This window comes from Grammomys surdaster, unplaced genomic scaffold (assembly GCF_004785775.1).
Source record: "Grammomys surdaster isolate TR1022 unplaced genomic scaffold, NIH_TR_1.0 213, whole genome shotgun sequence".
Classification (NCBI taxonomy): domain Eukaryota; kingdom Metazoa; phylum Chordata; class Mammalia; order Rodentia; family Muridae; genus Grammomys; species Grammomys surdaster.
Genome location: NW_021604658.1, coordinates 1,016,998 through 1,037,337, shown reverse-complemented (window position 1 = coordinate 1,037,337; position 20,340 = coordinate 1,016,998). Strand labels below are relative to the sequence as shown.

Here is a 20,340-nt window from a genome sequence, read left to right as displayed (position 1 = left end):
AAAGAAGAAAGTCTTAACATTGTCATTTAATTTTTAAAAAATGGCTCCAAGTCAATCACGTGAGTTTGGCCAATTTATTCTCATTGGCAAGCTAAGACTTTGGGGGTCATAAAAAGAGAAAAAGAAGGAAAGATAAACTAACTGTCTCTATACAAGCCAATGCTTAGCCATATCTTTAATGTTTATTTACTTTATATAGAAACTAATAGAACAGTTTAAGAATTTGATCAACAATGGTAACTATACAATTTTTTGAGATACTGGAGATCTACATCCATGACCTATACTCCCCCCCCTAAAAAAATAAGATAAAGGTCAAATATTCCATTTATGAAGCTAAAAATAAAATTTACCATATTCAACTGTATATTCATCATCTTTGATAAGGCTATATTTTCAAAATATAAAACTTTGATAAAACTATATTTTCAAGTACATAAACGGGTTGTTAACTTCTCAATTCTGCTGTTTAATATCTTCAACACATTTATGTTTGGTAACTACAGGATTTGCTCTCCCTTTAGTAATTTAATAACTTTAATAATTTAGTAATTTAAATTAGCTCCATTTTATAGATAGACAAGTACACAACAAGATAGAGCTTTTCTAAAGATACTGTTCTCTGTGGCGCCACAAGCCAGAATCTGTACCTCACATTTTCTCATTTCTGTATTTGATGCTAGCAGTCCACACAGTAGACTTTAAAGACAAGAGACTCTTTTGACTCCTGAGGTTTCTTGTGTTAACTCCCCACCCCCTCTCTCTCACTTGCCTACAAAGTCTATCTAGGGAGCCGAACAAATACTAACTTCTTTGCCAGTTGAAAGTTCTTTGAACCTGTACACCACCCCTTACAGCTGAATTTCATTTCACCTGATTTTAGATGGCCCTACATACATCTTTTATCATATAAAAATGTTCCTGGCTATTAAGTTCAAGAAAAAAGCAAAAAGAACCCTATACGGAAATCACAAGGATGCATGCAAACAATCAGTAGCTGTTACATCGAGCTGTGACTGAGAGCCAGTACAGGGCAAATCGTTTGAAATCAGGCAGCAAAGCAGAAACAAAGAGGTCAGCTGAGTAACCTACTAGCAGCCAGTAACAACAGTACCGCAGAAGAAAGGGCAATTTAACTGGCTGTGACCAGTGGTGGTCTCTTCATGTGACTATATTTCAGCAGAAGAATCCAAGTCAAGAGCTGTAAAACATGTCTGAAACATGTATTTCCCTTGGTGGCCCTCCCCAATCTCCTCGACGTTAAGATGCCCTGATTCCATTGCAAAGCTTGAGTTTACAATAAAATGATCATTGCTTCATTCATTTGTAGCCTCTTCTAAGCCCCTTCTTTGCTCTGCTGGAAGATTGTGCTATTCCTGAAACAGGAATGCCAACAGTGTTACAGTATATTACTGCTGCCTGGTGTATAATTAGCTACAAGCCCACAGCACAAAACTATAGGGATTTACAGGTGCCCTGGATTCTGCTTTTCCTTCCCCCTGGAATCAGCTAGTCTTCCCTGACAAGAAGGGACCTTGGACAACCCTAATGATATATTGAGAGCTTTAAACTCAACTCTCCAATCTTACGAGTCCTGAGTGACAAAATAACACAGCAGAGACAGGAAGCTGAGCCATGGACACAGGAAAGCACTTTGGTAAGCACTTAAACCTGCTGAGAATCTTCTCTTCTGCCAGATGCTTGCATCTTATCAGCAGACTACGCTGAATGAAGAAAGCAAGCACTGTAGGATTATATCTATTTATAGCTCATTCTAGCCTGCTAACTACAATCAAGTGCTCCCACTGGTAAAACTCCTACAAGTTGGATGACTTCTGAGTATCTCAGTACTATCCAAAAGAGGGTTCTAATCTCTGGATGTCAGAGATTATCAAAGTTCTCAAGAATGGAAGCAGGCTGCTGATTAGTCTCATGGAAAGCCTCTCATTTCTAACTTTCTGCAAAAATAAAAGGAAGATCTTGAGAACACTGACCAATACTGAATACCTAAGGTGCCAAACCACTAAACCCAGCTATGAACAAAATGTGTTATTAGGAGAGAGCACAGCTGACCTCTTCTGGATGTAAGGTCTGAGAAGAGCACAGTACTTGAACCAAAGTGTCTAACACAAATGAGGAAGATTTACAGGAACAAATCGGGGAAAAAAGTGAAATACAACTTAACTAAAGCATGACTTTTGGTCAAAGAAATAGGTGAAAACACCAATAGGTCCTCACCCATTATAAAATATGTGTAGAAATATAAAGCAAGTATATATACTTCCATTTCCATCACCAACTTACATAAATGATGAATCAATTAAAAATTCTAAAAATTGCTCAAGTTAACTACTTGTATGGGTAACTGGGTGTTACATACAAAATTTATTTTGAGTTTTAAATTCTGTACTCCCAGCTTGTCAATAATATAGTTATATGCTGTCAAAGAATTTATAGCATAATGTGCTTTAGATAGATTTGTATAAAATAGCTATATTTTAGAATATTAATTCACACAGAGTAACTGAAGAACATTAAATACGTTCAAGGTTAAGAGAAATCCTAACATCGAATCATCTAACAAACTGTTGAAAATAACAACACTAGGTTAATGGTTCATATAACAAGGCTCTGGCATTTTAGTACTAGTGAATGATACCATGGGGTCAGAAGTAGAAGGGGTGGGGATGGGAGTGGGGTGGCCTGAGAGAAAGATAGGTACAAACACACCTCAGGCTCTAGACCCTAAGCGTCAAGAATGGCAAATGATAGAAGCTTGAGCTCTAGGATAAATCCACATCAAAAACTAGCTAAACTCACTAAGGAGCTAGGCTCATGGCCTCGGAAAAGTAGAGAATGAGCTCCCTGAAGTAGGCAAGCTGTATTAAGTGTCTCTGTATCAAGAAAATGATTGAAGAATCTTACATACATCTCTCTCAAGGATAACTGCTAAATGGCCACAAGCCACAGTAAAAAACTGACACTTATATACAACAGCAAATAAAATCTAAATTCTAAAAAGGTTTAGAGGACAAGGAGGAAATGTACAAAAATAGACATGTGTCACAGGTTTCTAACTATTCTTTAGCCACTGTTCAAGAGAAGGGAATGAGAAGAAACAGGTAACTCCAGACCAGACAGCGGTTGTTCCTGAGGACCTGAGTTTGATTCCCAGCACTCCATGGTGGCACACAGCCACTATAATGCTGGTTTCAGAAGATTCAATGCCCTCTTCTGGCTTCTGAGGACACCGGTCACAGGCACAGTGCACAGACTTACATTGAGGCAAAACACCCACATACATAAAATAAAATAGAATCTTAAGAAAAAAAGCCTATGGAAACCTTGTAAGCCAACTGACCAAGTGTGCTAAAAAGCAATCTGTTCTTGGTCAGAGCTGCCCTACTCACTGTAAATGTGCTTTTGCCTGTGTTCCAAGAATCTAAACAAGTCCTAACAAAACATCGACCTTCAATTAAAAAGACATCTGCATTTTCCTGAACAAATGATGATGAAAACAATGACAACACCCACTGCTGCTGCCAGGCTACAGCCAGTGATCCATGTTCTAGTGCATCATCCTATGGGAGTCAAATCAATAGGCAAAAACTGAAGCGAGAATCCTAGCAGGCAACCCAATGGCTTTGTTAGCTATGGCAGCTTACAAAGACTTTGCTAACAAAGTGCTGAACAATATGAACCTAGGACTAGAAAAGAACATGTAAAAGTAACTGGTTATATCAAATGTATGTTTTCAAGCCAGATACGGTAGTGCACGCCTACAATCCTCTCACTCAGGAAGTAAAGGCAGGTAGATCCAGAGATCAGAGTCATCCTTAGTTATACAGTAGCTGCAGACCAGCCTAGGCTGTAGCTAAGAATTTGTCTCAAAATGATACCAGCCCCCAAAACAACATTTTCTTCCCAAAGAATTTGTGTTAACCCCACTTGGGAAAAAAGAAAAGGTCTGCTTTGCACTGATATATGTATGATTCTCTATATCTATATATCTATATATGTATATTCTCTATTTTGACAGAGTAATTATTGAAGCATGTGTAAAATATTATAATGTAAACCTGTATCTGGTATGGATAATCCCTACAACTACTAATAATAGCAACCTAAGAGGTGTTTTTCTTCCTCTCTCCTAGGGAATATACCATAAATGTAACAAAAGGATATTACATTAATAATTTTTATTATATATTTAAAAGATATTTCACATATATTGGTTTAAATGACTTATTAAAATTGTTTCTTTTTGTTTTTTCAAATGTAGCTAACAGGAAATTTAAAATTATGTATGTGGTTTGAATTAGATTCTACTACATAGTGCTGAATATCAGAGGAACTTTACAGTCACTGAGATGACCCTAATCCAAAATAAATCAGAGTTTGGAACTCAGGATACCAATGTGTGTATTTTCAAGGTACCCCTTAAATAATTCCAATAATCCTTAGAACAGAATGAAAGAAAAATATTGAAGCTAGAAAAATTAGCTAAGCTTTTTAAAAAGGTGACCAGGCTTATTGTAAGTCTTCAGCCATTGTTCAGCTGTCAGGAGAAAGACTCCAAATCCTTGGAGTTTCCCAAGCAGTGGGAGTGTATTTTGTTATTCATGTATCCCATCTGAGCTTATGCTAAGAGGTCACATGACTCCAGATAGAAGCTAGTCACTAGAAACAGCAACTATGTGGTTAGAGGGTTACGGCTTTATGCTAACCTGACCTCTGGGGAGGAGAGATTGAGTATATTCATGTGGCCTATGATTTGCTCAATCGTGCCTATGAAATGAAACCTTGATAAAAACCTGACACAAGCTTGTTGGAGTTTCCTGGCTGGTGAACACATTGATGTGCTGAGACTGTGGTGTGCCTTGATTCCACAGGAGAAGAACAAAGAAGCTGCAGCTGAAGCCCTCCCACACTTCCCTCCATATGTGTTATTTGCCTGGTCCTGATCTATATTCTTTATAATACAACTAAAGTAAAGCGCAATGGCCATACTATAACCCTAGCACGCAAAAGATTGAGGCAGGAGGACTGTGGTCTGGGGGTTGGGGGGGGGCGGCCTGAGTTACATAGTGAGAGCCTGTTTCAACAAACAGAAATTTGATAGAACTGCAAATATAATTATAAAGCTTATTTATTAAACTGAAAAACTATAGAGACCACCAGCTCTGTAGTCCACTGGTCAAAAATGTGGGTGGCCTGGGGCTGTCCCATGGAGGGCTGAGCACTTACCTGATAGGTTTGATCAAAGCAGATTTGGGTAGAAATCAAAATTGGATTATAATAAAACAATTGAAATCAGAATATGGTTATAATTCCAAATATAAAATCTTATCAAATGTTAAATCATGTAGCAAATCTCTAACTTTCTGAACAAGTTTTTCTCTGAAATTAAATATATCATTCCATGATCAAATATTATCTGATCATAAACTTAAAAAAACTTTAGAGCTTAAAAAAATTTACACATTTTATGGGGGGGGGACATGTAGGCATGCATACAAAGTTTGCCTATCTCTCCCTCCTCAGCATGGGGTTACAAATGCGTACCTTGTACCTGGCTTTAATGTGGGTGCTAGAGATCTAAACTTGGGTCCTCATCGTTGTGTGATAAGAGCTTTACTGACTAAGCCATTTCCAGCAATTTTTATGGTTTTCACAAAGATTATTTATCTTTACTTTGCATTTATCTTCACTTGCATAGGTATAGAAATACTGCTTCTACTAATAGTGACGACATTTCTGAGGCTTTATTATTACACACATGGTAAGGGAAATGTCAGGATCTATAGATTAGACTTCTTTTCAAACCTGGCCTTTATCCATAGGGGTATTTACATTATGGAGGTTGGGAGGGACAAGAACATTTTGAAGCCATGTCAGGATAAAACAAGATTTACTACCTTTATGTAGAAAGGTGAATATGGCTTCTAAATGAAACAGTTAAGTGTTTCAATTTCCAGTCAACTTTTTTTTTTCTCCAAACTACACATACAGTCTCAAACTGTAAAAGATGGGGCTAGTGTGATGACTCAGACAATAAAGGCATTTGCCAGCCAAGCATGATGGCCTGACCAGGTTCAATCCCCAGATCTACATGGTAGAAGAGGAGAAGCAACTCCTGCGAGTTCTTTATACACACAGATACAAACACATAAATGTAAAAAGGAAAAAAGTAAGACAGGGTCAGAACAATTCAAAAGACCAGGGGAGCAATGTGGAAGGAAGTCAGGAGGAGCCCTGCAGGCCGACTACAAACCACTGCCACAGGAAAGAGAAAGGAGAAAAGTAGGAAGAAAGGGAGGTTGTCTTGAGAATTACCGAGCATTAAGTATAGCATATAGTTCTCTACAATTATTCAAGGAATGCAGGAAAAGAAAGAAGACCTGATGTGGAGCCCATATGTGCCACAAGTACTTCACTGCTCGATGAAAGACAGCCATTTGTTTCTAGAAAATGAGATTCTGAAATCCACGGAGGCAAAAATGTACTGAGAGATGCTTGCTAAATCAAGGATATATGCTTTTCTCTGCCAGCCACAAGACATTTTTTGAGGTGGAAAAGTGAAAGGATCATCTAAGACAAAGAAGAGAGGTACTTTTCCTGAAGATGCCTCTGTTCATCTGCCGACCTCTGCTGGATCAACAGTGGCATCCAGTGGCCAAAACTCTCAGCACAGACTTCTTTGTCTTAGAAAGGCTCTGATGCTTCGGGTGAAGTGACAATTCAGAACAAAACCATTTCTGGTGTCTATAACTAAGGAGCCCCAAAGACACAGTGGTTTGTAACACCAAGCGAAGGGCCAAGACAATAAAGAAGAAATGGAGAGGAGCAGGGTATAATTGGCTGTGGTATTTTTATTTCCTGTGGTATTACTAAAAACAATAAAAATACAGAATGGGATGAACATATGTATGGCTTGGAATTCTTGGAATTTCATTGCCACAGGATATTTTTAATAAGTATATAAATAATTTTTTTTCATTTTAAACCCAAAGCAAAACAAATTTACATATGCACATTTTAAAGGACTTGGGGAAAGAAAAATAATGGAATTTGATGGCCAATTAAGTCATTAATTTATATTCAAGAAGTTGGCTCTTGAGTATGACTTTTAAAAAAAAGTGGCTGATGAAATTACAACTGCTAAATTCAGGTGTCAATGTTATGGAAGGCAGAGACTGCTCAGGTGGACTAGCTCCAGCACAGACCAAAGCAGAACTTGCATACAGTGTCGCTGTCTGTTCAACCACTGCCTTATTTTGGAGTGGTAGGGAGGGTCTGGCAAGTCAAATGCTCAAGGGAGAAAGAAAATAAGAAATAAAATGAAGGTAGGAGAAAAGAGGGAGGGTGAGAGAGGGACAGTGTTCTTTAATTATATGTACAAGCAAGAATGATCAAGACAACCCTGACCATCTGTCTTAACTAGACCATACTGTATCTCTCCAGATCAAGATACAGGCATCAAGAAGCTCCTCCTTCAGGGCTCATTCAAGTCTGCCCATTTGTTTATCTACATTTCTTGCTACAAGGATCAAGGAACTGCCAGTTAGTACCCCCTCTTAACTGTACCTTACTAGGCCACTGGTTAGCTCAGGTGCATACACCAGCCCAACTCACCTGTTTGGATGAGATGTGGGCAGCATGAACTGAAATTCCACTACACAGGTGTTGTCCTTAAGCTGGCGGTGTTGTACACTGTTGAGTTCATAGGCGATATAAGCCCTTCGAACATATACCTGGTTAAAAAGTAATCCTCAGTAAATACACTTAGAAAACATAAATGAAGACATGGCTGGATCAAAGACATCTTGAAAAGACACATCTGTTATGGAGATGGCAGTTTGCAATGAAAGGGTGCAAGACCCTGAACATAATACCTTGCTTTAATTGTTAATTAATGCTGGGGTTTTAATGTTTTACCTATGACTCTAACTATAGTGAAATAAAATGAAAACAAGGAAGCACCTGCTGGATACCCAGGTGCATGGCAAACCTTTCCCATTACCCTAAAAAATGGAGGTTTTATCTTTAGCAAAAGATACCATACAGAATCATAACTACTAATTTATTAGCATAATGATTCCAACAGAAGATAGAATAGTAAGAAAAATAAGAGGTGCTGATTCCAGGCTACTTTGGGGAGTAAAGAGGGAAAACAGAAAATCACTATCAAGTTCAACTTTTTATCTATCCTGTACCCCCCCCAACTACCAATTTTACTGCTCCAAATCAGTATTGAAGCATTTCTATTCTCAACTATACAAAACAGCAGGGAGGCCTAATATAACATTTAACATCTCAAACTCACTAACTTAATTCAGTACTTAAAGAAATAGCAACAGACTGTATCTCTGCAAAACCCAGCAGCATCCCCCCCACACACACATGCACTTCATGTTCAGCTTGCCAAGCACATGCAATGCTACATGAGGTTCTGTCAGCATGTGAGGCACAGAAGGAAGCATCTTATCAGATGACATGAAAGCCTGGGAAACACCAAGATATTTCAAATATTTGATACTTTACATTTTACCCACAGAATACAAATAAAAATTATCTGAGAAAGCTAGCAACAGAATATGTGAAGTTCTATTACAGAAATCATAAAACACATCTCCCTCCTACTTTCAAAGTATATCTACTTGACAATGTTAAGAAAGCATTCAGAGTCTGTAATTTTTGTGTTTAATGAGGTATGCTATAAGGAAAGTCTTTGGAGTCAGTCTGACCAAGTGCAAACTCCTCTAGTTAATATGTGTTTTTTGGGCAAGTCGCCTAACCTCACAGTCTCACTTGTTTGTTTGCTTGTTTTTAACTTTATAAAGCAGCTGTAGGATTAGATGTAAACATAAAGCACCTAAACCACAGTTTATTCAACACTACACAACTAAAATGTGGCTCTAATAACAAAATGATAAAGTAAGCCATACAGCTTTCACTTATGCTACATACAGTAAGTCTTAATTCATTGTAAGATGGGGAAATTCAAGTACCTGGAAGGAAGAGACTACTGAAAAATGTGGCAGCTATTTCCTGGTATTTGACCCAGAAGCTGGCGATTAATGCAGATAAAACAGCAGGTAAAGTACCTGACTGTAAGCATTTAGCGTTCCAGAAGAAAAGAGTAAGAGAAAAGAACTGACAGCATAACAGACATAAAACTCCAGGAAAACCACAGAAAGGCCATATGACACACCAGCACGCACCTCCAGAGCTGCCATCCTTACCACCTGGTTGCTGTGGTAAAAAAAGTTTGGGAGGACATCGAAAATAGATGTTTCTGATAGGATGAGTTTCTGGAAGGCAAAAGGATATTGACATTCTCAGTGAGATCTAAGAATTCTGCTGGTGAATACCATACATGAGCATAACAGTTCCAGTTCGCCTTCCTCAGCTATTGTGGAGAACATAATGATACCTTGCCCCATAGGGTTGCCTTTGAGGATTATATTGGTTAAGGCATGTAAACTTGTTAGAATTGTTCATTAAAATATACCAATAATATACCAATATATGTATGTGCTTATAAGTATCTAATCATCTCAGACCTCTATTTGTACTTCCTAAATACTGCCTAATACTCCACTACCAGAATCCCAAGCTTGAAAGGTAATGGAAATCCTAGCTATCAACTACGAACCACACAATTAAAAAGATCCCTCTCAGCTTCTAGGTTCCCTAGGAAGAGTCCTACAGAAAGCATTAAGCTTCCTTCAGCCAGTCATAACAACAATATTCTGGTTTCCAGTCATAACAACAATACTCTGGTTTCCAGTCATAACAACAATACTCTGGTTTCCCAGTAGGAAAACACAAAGGCACTCCTGAGAAAATGACTTGATTTATAAAACAGTTGAAGTCCTTCATTTGTAGCAAAATTACTCAATAATTTTATAAAATTGGCTTTTTATATAGTGTAATATTAAGCATTTAAATAAAATTAAAGTTAAATGATATTTAAATAGCTTTGTCTCCAGAAAAGGAACAACCATCTATATATGCATGTGATTCAAGCACCAGAAATCAAATAATGCTGCCAGTTAATTCTGATGTAGAATGCTTTCAAAAGATAGAGACTTCAATAAGACACTTCTGTCAAAGAAGGCCCATTTGATGCTAAGCTACGATCCTGAAACATTAAAAAAAAACAACTATAAACTATTTTTAAAATTCAAGGAGTGAAATTTCATGACATAGAAGTCAAAATTAATTAATTAAATCTTTAACTGAACAATACTTATGGGAATAAAAAGGTTAGGACTATGAAGTGGTAGAAAGGGGCTATTATAATACCTGCAGGTTCTCAATGCAAAACTGGTGTCCATACATGTCAATGGCTGATAGGAAGATAGACTCAACTTGGTTATGGCGAAGCTCATATGATGGCAAATGCGAAGCAATAAGAACCTAGAGAGAAGGCAAAATAAGAGGCATAAGTTCCTGAGGGGGTGATTATTCTAAGCTCCTATTAAGCCGCCTGATACAAAAGCAGTAAATATAAATCTGTAAGTGCAGGCGTCAAAGATAAAACAGAGACCAAGTAAAACAACTTCTAGGTCCTATAGCATAAAGTCAATGCCACCACATACTGAATCTCAGTTGCTTCTCACCATGATTTGCGCTGTGGACAATTTCCCATAGGGGTAGGGGGAAGGGAGAACAAACAGCTTCAATCAAGTTCCATCAGTGCATGTGATTTACCTTTGCAAAGCTGCTAGTCCTGGGGACTGCATGACTAGCTGTTAATTGGGAATCAGGTCTGGCAGGGAGCAGCTGTGGGGAAGGTGGATGCAGTATAGCTAGCCTTTTGCAACTCTGCAGTAGAAAGGGAGGAAAAGCTGCTTTGACAGCCCCAGGTACTCAGCACCAAAGAGAAGGCATCAGGAGCTAAGGCTGATGCATGTGAGGGCCAGAACGTAAAAGCAGTGTCACAAACAAACGAAGTCAGTAGGACCTGAATATCCTCAGCAGGTCACTGAGAGGTTCAATAACTTTGAGGAGTTCAGTGACATGGATACAATTGTAGAGAAAGCAGAAGGTCACTGAGCAGCTTCAAATGCTGTGTCCTTGTCAATGTCCAGGCAATGAAAATACAAAGACAGTGCCAGCTCTCAGCTTCCCTGCAGAAACCTTTTGGAATGGAAATGAGGACTACAGGGTGAGGCTAACTGGACTTCTCTGGGGCTGTTCTGATTGCTAGCGCCTAAGATTCATGTCATTATCTTTTGCTTTCCACACTTGATTGTTTTCTATATACTTATACCTTTTCATCTGTTTCTAAGCTCCCTTTGGGAAGTAAAAAATACTGAGTTCATTTCCTTCCCTCGGTTTCCTTTCCTCCACCTGACCCTGGTTTATGACTGTAGTGAGAGCTGTGGAGAAGACAAGGAATACCAGTATTTTGTAATGTGAGAAATCCAACATTAACCATGTCCTTTGTCTTTAAAGAATGCTTTATCACATAAAAACACCGCATGATCTCTGTGGAGTACACTGTGTCTAGAACTGCCCAAACTAAGAAAACTATCACTCTTTCAAGATAACCAACACCTGTTCTTACCTGACGAGCCCGCAGTGCCACTTTGGCGTTGGTGGTCTTGCTGAGCTGAGTTAGCTCTGTGAGGATATTTAGCAGCTCATCAGTAAGTGTAGGGTCCCGGCCACACAACTGATCCTAAGTATTAAGTGGAAAGGAACACATAAACCTGAATCACAAAGAACTCTGGTGCACAGAACATGAGAGAGAGAAAGGAAATACCTCTGCCACTGAGCTGCACCTCAGCACTGTTGGCAGCTCTTCCATCTCCTTCCCCCTTCTCTTGACCATCAGCCATTTCTGGAAGAATTTCTGCACCATACTTACCTTTTCTCATCTCAGGGATACTCTCTTTGTCCCTGTCCAGACATTATCACAGAAGTAAAAGCATGGGACTTGTTAAATGTCTCGATGCTCTGGCAGAGGACCCAGTTTTGGTTTTCAGCAGCCATGTGGCTCATAACCATCTTTAACTCCAGTTTCTAGGGAATCTGACACCCTCTTTTGGACTCCAAGAATATTAAGCATGCATGTAGGTAAAAATACTCAGAGACTCATAAAAGCCAAATCTAAACCATGCCATAACAACAGCAACAACAACAACAACAACACCGAACTTTTGACCTTTGGAATAGACATGCATTTCCCAAACACTTTTTCCAAAATCCCTAATACTTTTCAAGTCACAAGCCAAATACTTCTGGACTATTCAACACCATTATGCTAGGAAGAAGGCATCTCAAGATTATATGAGAAAATTATTTCGAACATAAAATTATTTTCATACCACAAACCAAATAAACCAAATCAGTGGTTTATTTCAATTGTCCACAGTCACAAAACCCATAATTTATATTTAAGGAAGTAAAAGTACTATTTTTATCCAGCTGAGTGAGTAAAAGCTGACATTGAAGTAAAAGTAAGTTCAGGATTCTACTGAACACATAGCCAACTACTAAAGGTCTTAACCCACCCATCCTAGGCATAAACAAAAGAGAGAAACTCTAACTCAGTCTCATCCTTTGTGAACAAGAAATAAGCAGAGACAAGACCATAAAAAGACAGAAGCAAAAAACAGATGCTAAGAGCTGGGGTAGAAAAACCAAAATGAGTTTACCCATCCCAAACCTTTTCCTTTCTTAAGGCCCCTATCTGGGGAAGTTATTTCAATCATCAGAACAGCCCACTAAAATATCTCAAAACATAGAAGTGTTCTGGGGAAAATAACAACTCATGAACTTTGCAAATGACTAGACTAAGGTCCAATAGCCACAAAAGCCAATGTACTAAAATAAAGCCAGTCGCCTCTCTGCAAAATTTTTTGATAGTGAATAACCCCTTTGAAAGCAATAGAGCTTAAGGAAAAACTAAGTTATCCTCTTGCTTAATTATAAACCATGTTCTAACTTAAAAAAAAAAACCAAAGCAAACAAAACACATAAGGTCATGTTTCTTTTCATTATAAAAGAAAGGGAATAAGAAAGAGGCTGGGAAAAACATCTGATGGGAGGGCAGGCAGACAGAGAATGTGGAGAACTAGGGAAAAAACAACAAAAAAAAAGAAGTAATTATTCATTCACAGCTACAGGTTGACAGTCTTCCGGGGCTCTCCATAACACAGAAGACTTCCTCAGAGGCCAGAATCAAGTGTAGTTTGGATGGAACTCTATTTGTATTCGTTTTTCTTAACTTACAAGTTTCCATTCAAATATCTGTAGCTACCAACAGTTTTAAATGGTCAACTGAATCTAGGTCTTACAAGAGCAAAATGTGCTCTTAACTATTGAGTGCCTCCAGCCCCTCAAATATTATTTTTCCATTAAGACTTGGAAAAAAATATAAGCAATAATAAATTATGTGTAGAATAAAATATCAACATTCTTTTGGCCATGGTCCAGACATAGTGTTGCGATCTTGAAAGAAGTGATCAGTGATCTTAAGAACCATTTGTGCTAAGTGCCATGTGCAGCAAGATGCCAGACGCATTCTGTCTAAGCTTTCTTTGGGCAACTGGTCAGTCCAAGATTATCACTCAGATCTTGTTAATATTTGTGATAATGCCACTAGAGGGCAACCACATCAGCAGATGTGTTTCCAAAACAACAAAACAACACAAAAACAAACCCTAAAACCAACAGGAAAAAAAAGTTCATTTAAATAACCAATCAGTTAACTCTAAATCATCTACAGAAATCTACAGACCAAAGTGAAAAGTACAGGTCATCCGTGGTCAAGATAGTACACCAGTTATTTCTTGCTTTTATTCTCATCCTAGACGTTTGCTAAGGAATATTTTAAGAGTTGCAGAAATACAATAACTATGCTTAAAGTAGCAATCCATAGCCAAAGATATATAACTAGTTGACAGAAAGCCCAACAGAGTTCAGTATGATTTTAGCATGTTAAGCATTAGGTGCTCCAAGAAGGCAATTCAAAACCAAAGTAATACAGCTTTGGATATAGACGTTTACTACTTATCATTCAGCTAAGTAACGCTTCCTTCTGACAAAGATGCTGTAAGTTTATCAACCGATTGCCAAAAGCATCTTTATTCAGTGTGATTGTTAGCTTAAAGTGTCAACTTGACACAACCTAGAGTCACCTAACAAGGGTGTCTCAATGAGGGGCTGTTCACACAGGGCTTCCCTATGGCCTATCTGTGGGGAACTGTCGAAAGTTAGCTAATGTGGGAAGAGTAAGCCTATGCTGGGTGGCACCATTCCCTAGGCAGAGTGCCCTGAACTGTGTAAAAGTGGTGAAGTCAAGCTGAGCATAGGCAAGCATGAGAGCATGCATTTCTCTTTGCTCTTGACCGTGGATGCGATGTGACTAGCAAGTTCTTGCCTTGACTTCTCCATGATAATGGAATTTAGCCTGGACCTGAAAGCTAAAATAAACTCTTCGTACGCTAAGTTGCTTTTTGTTCAGACATTTTATTAGAACAGAAATAAAATCGAACATTTATTAAATGACATTTCTGAGAAAGCTTTTTCTTTTTACTTATACACTGGATAGATTACATGCACCCATGATAAAAAAAAAAAAAAAGGAAGGAAAGAATCTGGTCTGCATTTTATATGCTCTGCCTGAATAAAATCACATACAGCAGGACTTGTAAAACCATGTTCATGTGGACAAAAGCAAAGCAGTGGAGAAGTCTACTCAACAAAAATTTGCTTAGTGGTCCTTGGGGCAGGTTACCACTATGCAACATATGTTAGCAACTGCAGAGGACCACAGCACCTCTCCACTGGAGCAACTTGATTTTCTTGATTCCTTCCTTTAGATTCAAAGGCCCAGAAGTCATCATCTAGCTCAGCAAAGTACACCATCAACAGTCCTACTTATAGGAAGCAGAGATTGGAATGCTGGGCACATAACCATCAATCAAGAGACCAAGGTAAGCAAAGAGAGGTGACCAGAAGAGAATACAAGCTGGGGGAATTGAAATGCTGCCATGTCCCAGTGACATCTGTAAAAGACAGTAATACCTGCAGAGAAGAATCCTAACAACTCAAATGCCTCTTACAAGAGATGCTCATTAATGCAGATGTGGGGGAGGGGAGCAGCTGGCCGCAATCAAAAAGGAAAATATGCCTGGTATTCAGAAATACTAGATTAAAAAGGGGCACCATCTGAACCTTTCCCTTATCTATGTCACTGCTAGCTGGCCCTGACTCAGTCATATCAATTAATTCCTTAATTTCAAAATCTCCAAGATAAAGTGAAGATAATTGATATTTGAAAATAAATTAGTGATATACAAGACTATAAGTACTATTGTGCTCACTGAGTCTTGTTTTATTTTTTGTTTTTCTTCTTTTAGAGGAAAACAAGAAGTGAAGATACTAAAATAAAGAAACAGGTAAATCCAGCTGCCAGTGTGCCTCTACTTCCTCCACACTAGTCATCCAAACCAGACACTGAAAATTCGTTTGTTTCTGCAGAGCTCAGCCTGCTACGAAGAAAGTTGGGGCACTATCTATGCAGGTAAGAAATAATCAGGATGACAAGGTGGGGGTAAAAGCAGCAGCAAGTCAGGGTCCCATTGGCTTCTGCCTGTCCTGACTGGCAAAAGCAGCAAGCAAAGCCTCAAACCAGTTCTCTGACAGGGCCCAACGCCTCTGCAGCACCCCCGTGTAATTACACACTTGAGTGACTGGACTCTGAAGAAAATTGAAGGCCTGAGCTCCGAACAGCTGCCATTTTCTCTCTCCATCACACCAGCGTGATTACTTGAGAAATGAACAGCCCCGGCTCAAAGCTACTCCAGAATTCTCAGAGGAAATATGGCTCCGTGTTCCAATAATGAGATTCTTAAGGCAAGCGTTACTTACAATCACTCCGCAAAAGGAGCGAGCCGAGCCCCTATATCTTACAAATTAGAATTTAAGAAACCCAGCGACAGTCCTGGACGATCATTACTCTTCTCCTGCTTCAAGGATTCTGGGTTTTGGTCTATTTTTAGTGCAGAAAACTGTTAAGTTCTTAAAAAGGTAATCATAATAGGATGAAAAATTTGCCATAATTAGCTTCCTATAAAGGCAAATTCCAGCCCCATTTTGGTTCACACTGGCAGATCCTTCCACCTTCTAGTTATTACCCCTTTCTGCCAGAAAGTCATGACTTCCTCCAAGTGAGAATTAACAATCCTTGCATTAAAATTTGAAAAAGAAAGTAGGATTTCTGAGGGAAAATAAATAGCAAGCAGCTACAGATTATACAACTCTTTGCAGAAAGCTGTCTTATGGGAAAGTTAAAACAGTACTTTGTGCCAATATTTCCACCCTTCTCAAAGACCTGGTTTCCTCATCAGGCAGCCATTCCAGGGTAGCAAAGGAAATGAACTCTCCGAGCTATAATGACATGTTTCTCAAAGTGGCTACCTATAAAATGTTATCTCCAATAGAGCCAACCATGGAGGCAGAGGACTGAATGAGTGGGAATCCTGTCAACCAGAGACATAAGGAAGACCATCTCTCTTCATTTTGGGGGATTATATAAAAATGGCAGTCAAGATTTATATAGGGTTTTCCCCTCCATGAAGAAATTATGGACTTAAGAGTACCAAGAATGGCCGGGCGGTGGTGGCGCACGCCTTTAATCACAGCACTTGGGAGGCAGAGGCAGGCGGATTTCTGAGTTCGAGGCCAGCCTGGTCTACAGAGTGAGTTCCAGGACAGCCCGGGCTACACAGAGAAACCCTGTCTCAAAAAAAAAAAAAAAAACAAAAAAAACAAAAAAACAAGAGTACCAAGAATGATCATCTCCAAAGGGCTGGGAAAGGGAGCTAAGAGAGTAGCTGTACTTCAGTCCCAAGCAAGACAACTGTGCATCAGCAGGCCTCATGGGACCATGGGAGGAGGGTCTCTAAGAGCAGTCCTATTCTCCAACCACAAACACTAGCTTAGCCAAGAAGAACTAGGAGTGGAAAACTGGAAATCAACATGAAAACCCTCCACTTTACAAATTCCCACCAGCATTAGATGCAGCTCAGCCCAGCTCACAGGAGCCGGTTGGATTCCTCCTCCCATTTTCTACTAATTTGTATATTAGTCAGATATAAGGACAAAACAACAGAGTCACTGCAACAAGAGCATAGATTTTCATGTAAATCAAAGAAGATGCCAAATACATTTAACTACTTTTTTGAAGGAAAGGAAGAGTACTAAATTTCTCCCATTTTATTACGTTTCTGACACAAAAACCAGTGCTTGCATTGCTGGATATACATACGCAAGAGTTAAAATGGAGCAGTACACTGGTAAGAGGAAACTGCATCTGAGAGCCACTATCATATTGACAGAGAAACAGGAAAGGGCCAGGCATTTCTAAGTACAGCCAAAAGAATTAAGTTCCTGTACACATTCTATGCAAAACAGTCCCTTCCTGTTATACACTGCGTTGATCCAGCAACTGCTAATCCACAGCCCAAGCTCAATTACCATAATTATAAGACAGTAGCTTTCCTTCTGAGACACACACACACACACACACACACACACACACACACACATTTTGCAGAGCACCAACCAGTTGCATAAGTTCAAGAAACAAAATGGATACTCACAATAAGCATTGTCACCAGGAGATTCTTTTTGGTGACCTGAGCGTGGGAGAAGATGTAGTTCAATACGGTGTTCATGTCACTTTTGTTCTCTTCCCGAAGGGCGAAGACACACTTGTCGTAGTGGCCTACAAGTGATAAGGAAAACTGGTCCTCAGCATGCACACATGAAGCCTCGTCCTTACATGCTAACTGGTTGTTGTTTCTTAATGCCTATACACAGTTGATAAACGGTGAGAAGAAACACCTTAAGAATTTTTTTTGGAGGGAGTTAGGAAATCCAAGCATAAACCTAGGTTCAAGGTTGAGCTCTACTCCCAATTCGCTGCGCCAGTCACTTGACCTTTCTGGGTCTTGATTTTATTTAAAAACTTAAAAGGGAGCAGGATGTGCTTTTAAAATAAAGGTGGGATGGGTGCGACTCCAATCCCACTGTTTTCTCTTCATGATCTTATTTGTTCTCCTAGAATAATTTCCTTCAAAAAGAAGTTTCTGAATTTTAAAAATCATTGTCAAGGGCTCAGCAGGTACAGTGCTCGACACATGAGCACCAGTTCCTGAGTATGGCCCCTAGGACCCACACAAGAATGCCCAACATGGTGGTGCATGTTTCTAATCCCAGAGCTGGAAAAGTGGACACTCGAGGCTCTCTGGAACTCTCTGGCCAGTCCATTTTATCTGATTGGTGAGCGCCAGGCCAATGAGAGACCTTGGATCAAAACAAGTGAATGGCATTTCTGATCAACAGTTGTCCTCACACCTATACAGATACACACACCCACACACAGGAACATGCATGAACACATGTAGGCCACACACATACAATGCATTCACAGATAAATGTTAAAACCATGAATCCTGATGACCTTTGAGGTCTACTCCAGCTTGAGCATCTGGTTTCACATCATTGAGAACATTCCACCCTAACTGCTAAGCATCGTTTAAGCTAAGAAATTATACGTATCAATATTCATAAGTGTGTCTGCTATACTGGGAATCAATATTTCCACTGTAACTCCAGGAAAAAGCAAGCAAGGCCCAGGAATTCCAAATTCAAACCATGCATACATGATGGAAGCCTTGCATATACGAAAGGCTGCAGGAAGTACAGTTCTGGGACTTGCTGACCTTCTGTAAAGCACCAGAGGCAGGTTAATGCTGGGCAGGAAAACTGTTCTGTAACAGAGACAAACCTCTGGCATTCTGCGGTACATCTATGGTAGATGTAAGCGAAACACGGGTCTTTACAAAACAGCTTGGCTACAGATTAAATTTCCAAGAAAGGAAAAACTAGTGTTTGCATTTTTGTGGTCCAGAATTGAATATGAAAGGATTATCACTCTATTCAGATTCTATGTTAAACTACAAACTAAAACAGTAATGTTTACAATACATCAATGTATTTTCCTAGAATAACATTTGACCAGGGCAACCCTAACTTATCTGCTTTAAATATCAGAAATTAGCATAAATAGTATTTTTTAAAATGAAACTAGTATGTTAGGAAAAACACTAAAATATACTAGCTAGAAACAGCCTATCTAATAAAAGATCCTATTTTGATAAAATGGAAAATGTTTAAAAATTGGCTGCCCTTGGGCTAGAGATGTAGCTGAATGGTGAAGCAGTCAGCTAGCATGTTCAATCTTGAGCTCTGCTGGAGGAAAAAAAAAAAAGGAAAAAAAGAAAAACCCTGTGGTCCTGTATTTCCTGTCACTGAGACTCAGCTTTACAATGATAAAAGAAATACATCAGGGCAACAGTAATTATTAAGAGGAGGGGAAATAAAAAGAATATATTTACCTGAAGTGAGGGGACACAGTAACAAAAGCAAAAGAATAACAAGTAGTCACTCTAAAAATTACTATTAATAGTGACAGAGAAAAGAAGAGGGAAGATGGCCCAATGGTTAAACATACTGGCTGTTCTTCTTGACAGCCTGGATTTGATTCCCAGCACCCAAATGGCAGGTCACAAACATTTGGTAACTCCAATTCCAGACAGAATAGGATGCCCTCTTCCAAACTTCCTCAGGCATGAGGCATGTATACATGCAGACATACATTCAAACACATATTATTTACTTTATAAAATAAAATAAATCCTTTTTTAAAGTTATTTAACGCCGGGTGGTGGTGGCGCACACCTTTAATCCTAGCACTTGGGAGGCAGAGGCAGGCGGATTTCTGAGTTTGAGGTCAGCCTGGTCTACAGAGTGAGTTCCAGGACAGCCAGAGCTACACAGAGAAACCCTGTCTCGAAAAACAAACAAACAAACAAACAAACAAACAAACAAACAAAAAGTTATTTTACGCGTATGGGTGTTTTGCCTGCATGCGTTTGCACACCAAGTTCATCCACCATCATAAGAGGCCAGAAATGGGCATCAGATCTTGGGAAACTGGAGCTACAAATGATTGTGAGCTGCCATGTGAGCACTGGGAATTAGACCAAGCTCCTCTTGAAGAGAAGCCAGTATGCTTAACAACTGGGTCAACTCTCTACGTTTTTTCTTCTTTTTAAACACTTATTTAGGGAAAAATATATATATGTATATACACACACACACATATTTATATACAATAAAATATATACTAAAACTTGAAATGATACCCATATGCCATTTTAATTTTAAACTCAACTTAGAGAGAGAAAGAGAAAGAGAGAGAGAGGAGAGAGAGAGAGAGAGAGAGAGAGAGAGAGAGAGAGAGAGAGAGAG

General features: G+C 39.1%; 1 protein-coding gene across 1 annotated transcript in view; it reads right to left on the bottom strand.

The window, feature by feature from the left end:
• The window catches only part of Acaca (acetyl-CoA carboxylase alpha), a 266,070-nt gene that overhangs the window by 112,183 nt on the left and 133,547 nt on the right, over nucleotides 1–20,340 (bottom strand). The window contains exons 27-31 of the mRNA XM_028772253.1: nucleotides 17,625–17,749; nucleotides 11,579–11,692; nucleotides 10,312–10,425; nucleotides 9,225–9,314; nucleotides 7,636–7,754 (exon numbers count right to left, since the gene is read on the bottom strand). Of these exons, the coding sequence (XP_028628086.1) occupies nucleotides 7,636–7,754; nucleotides 9,225–9,314; nucleotides 10,312–10,425; nucleotides 11,579–11,692; nucleotides 17,625–17,749 (562 nt within the window). The remainder of the gene's footprint in view (nucleotides 1–7,635; nucleotides 7,755–9,224; nucleotides 9,315–10,311; nucleotides 10,426–11,578; nucleotides 11,693–17,624; nucleotides 17,750–20,340) is intronic.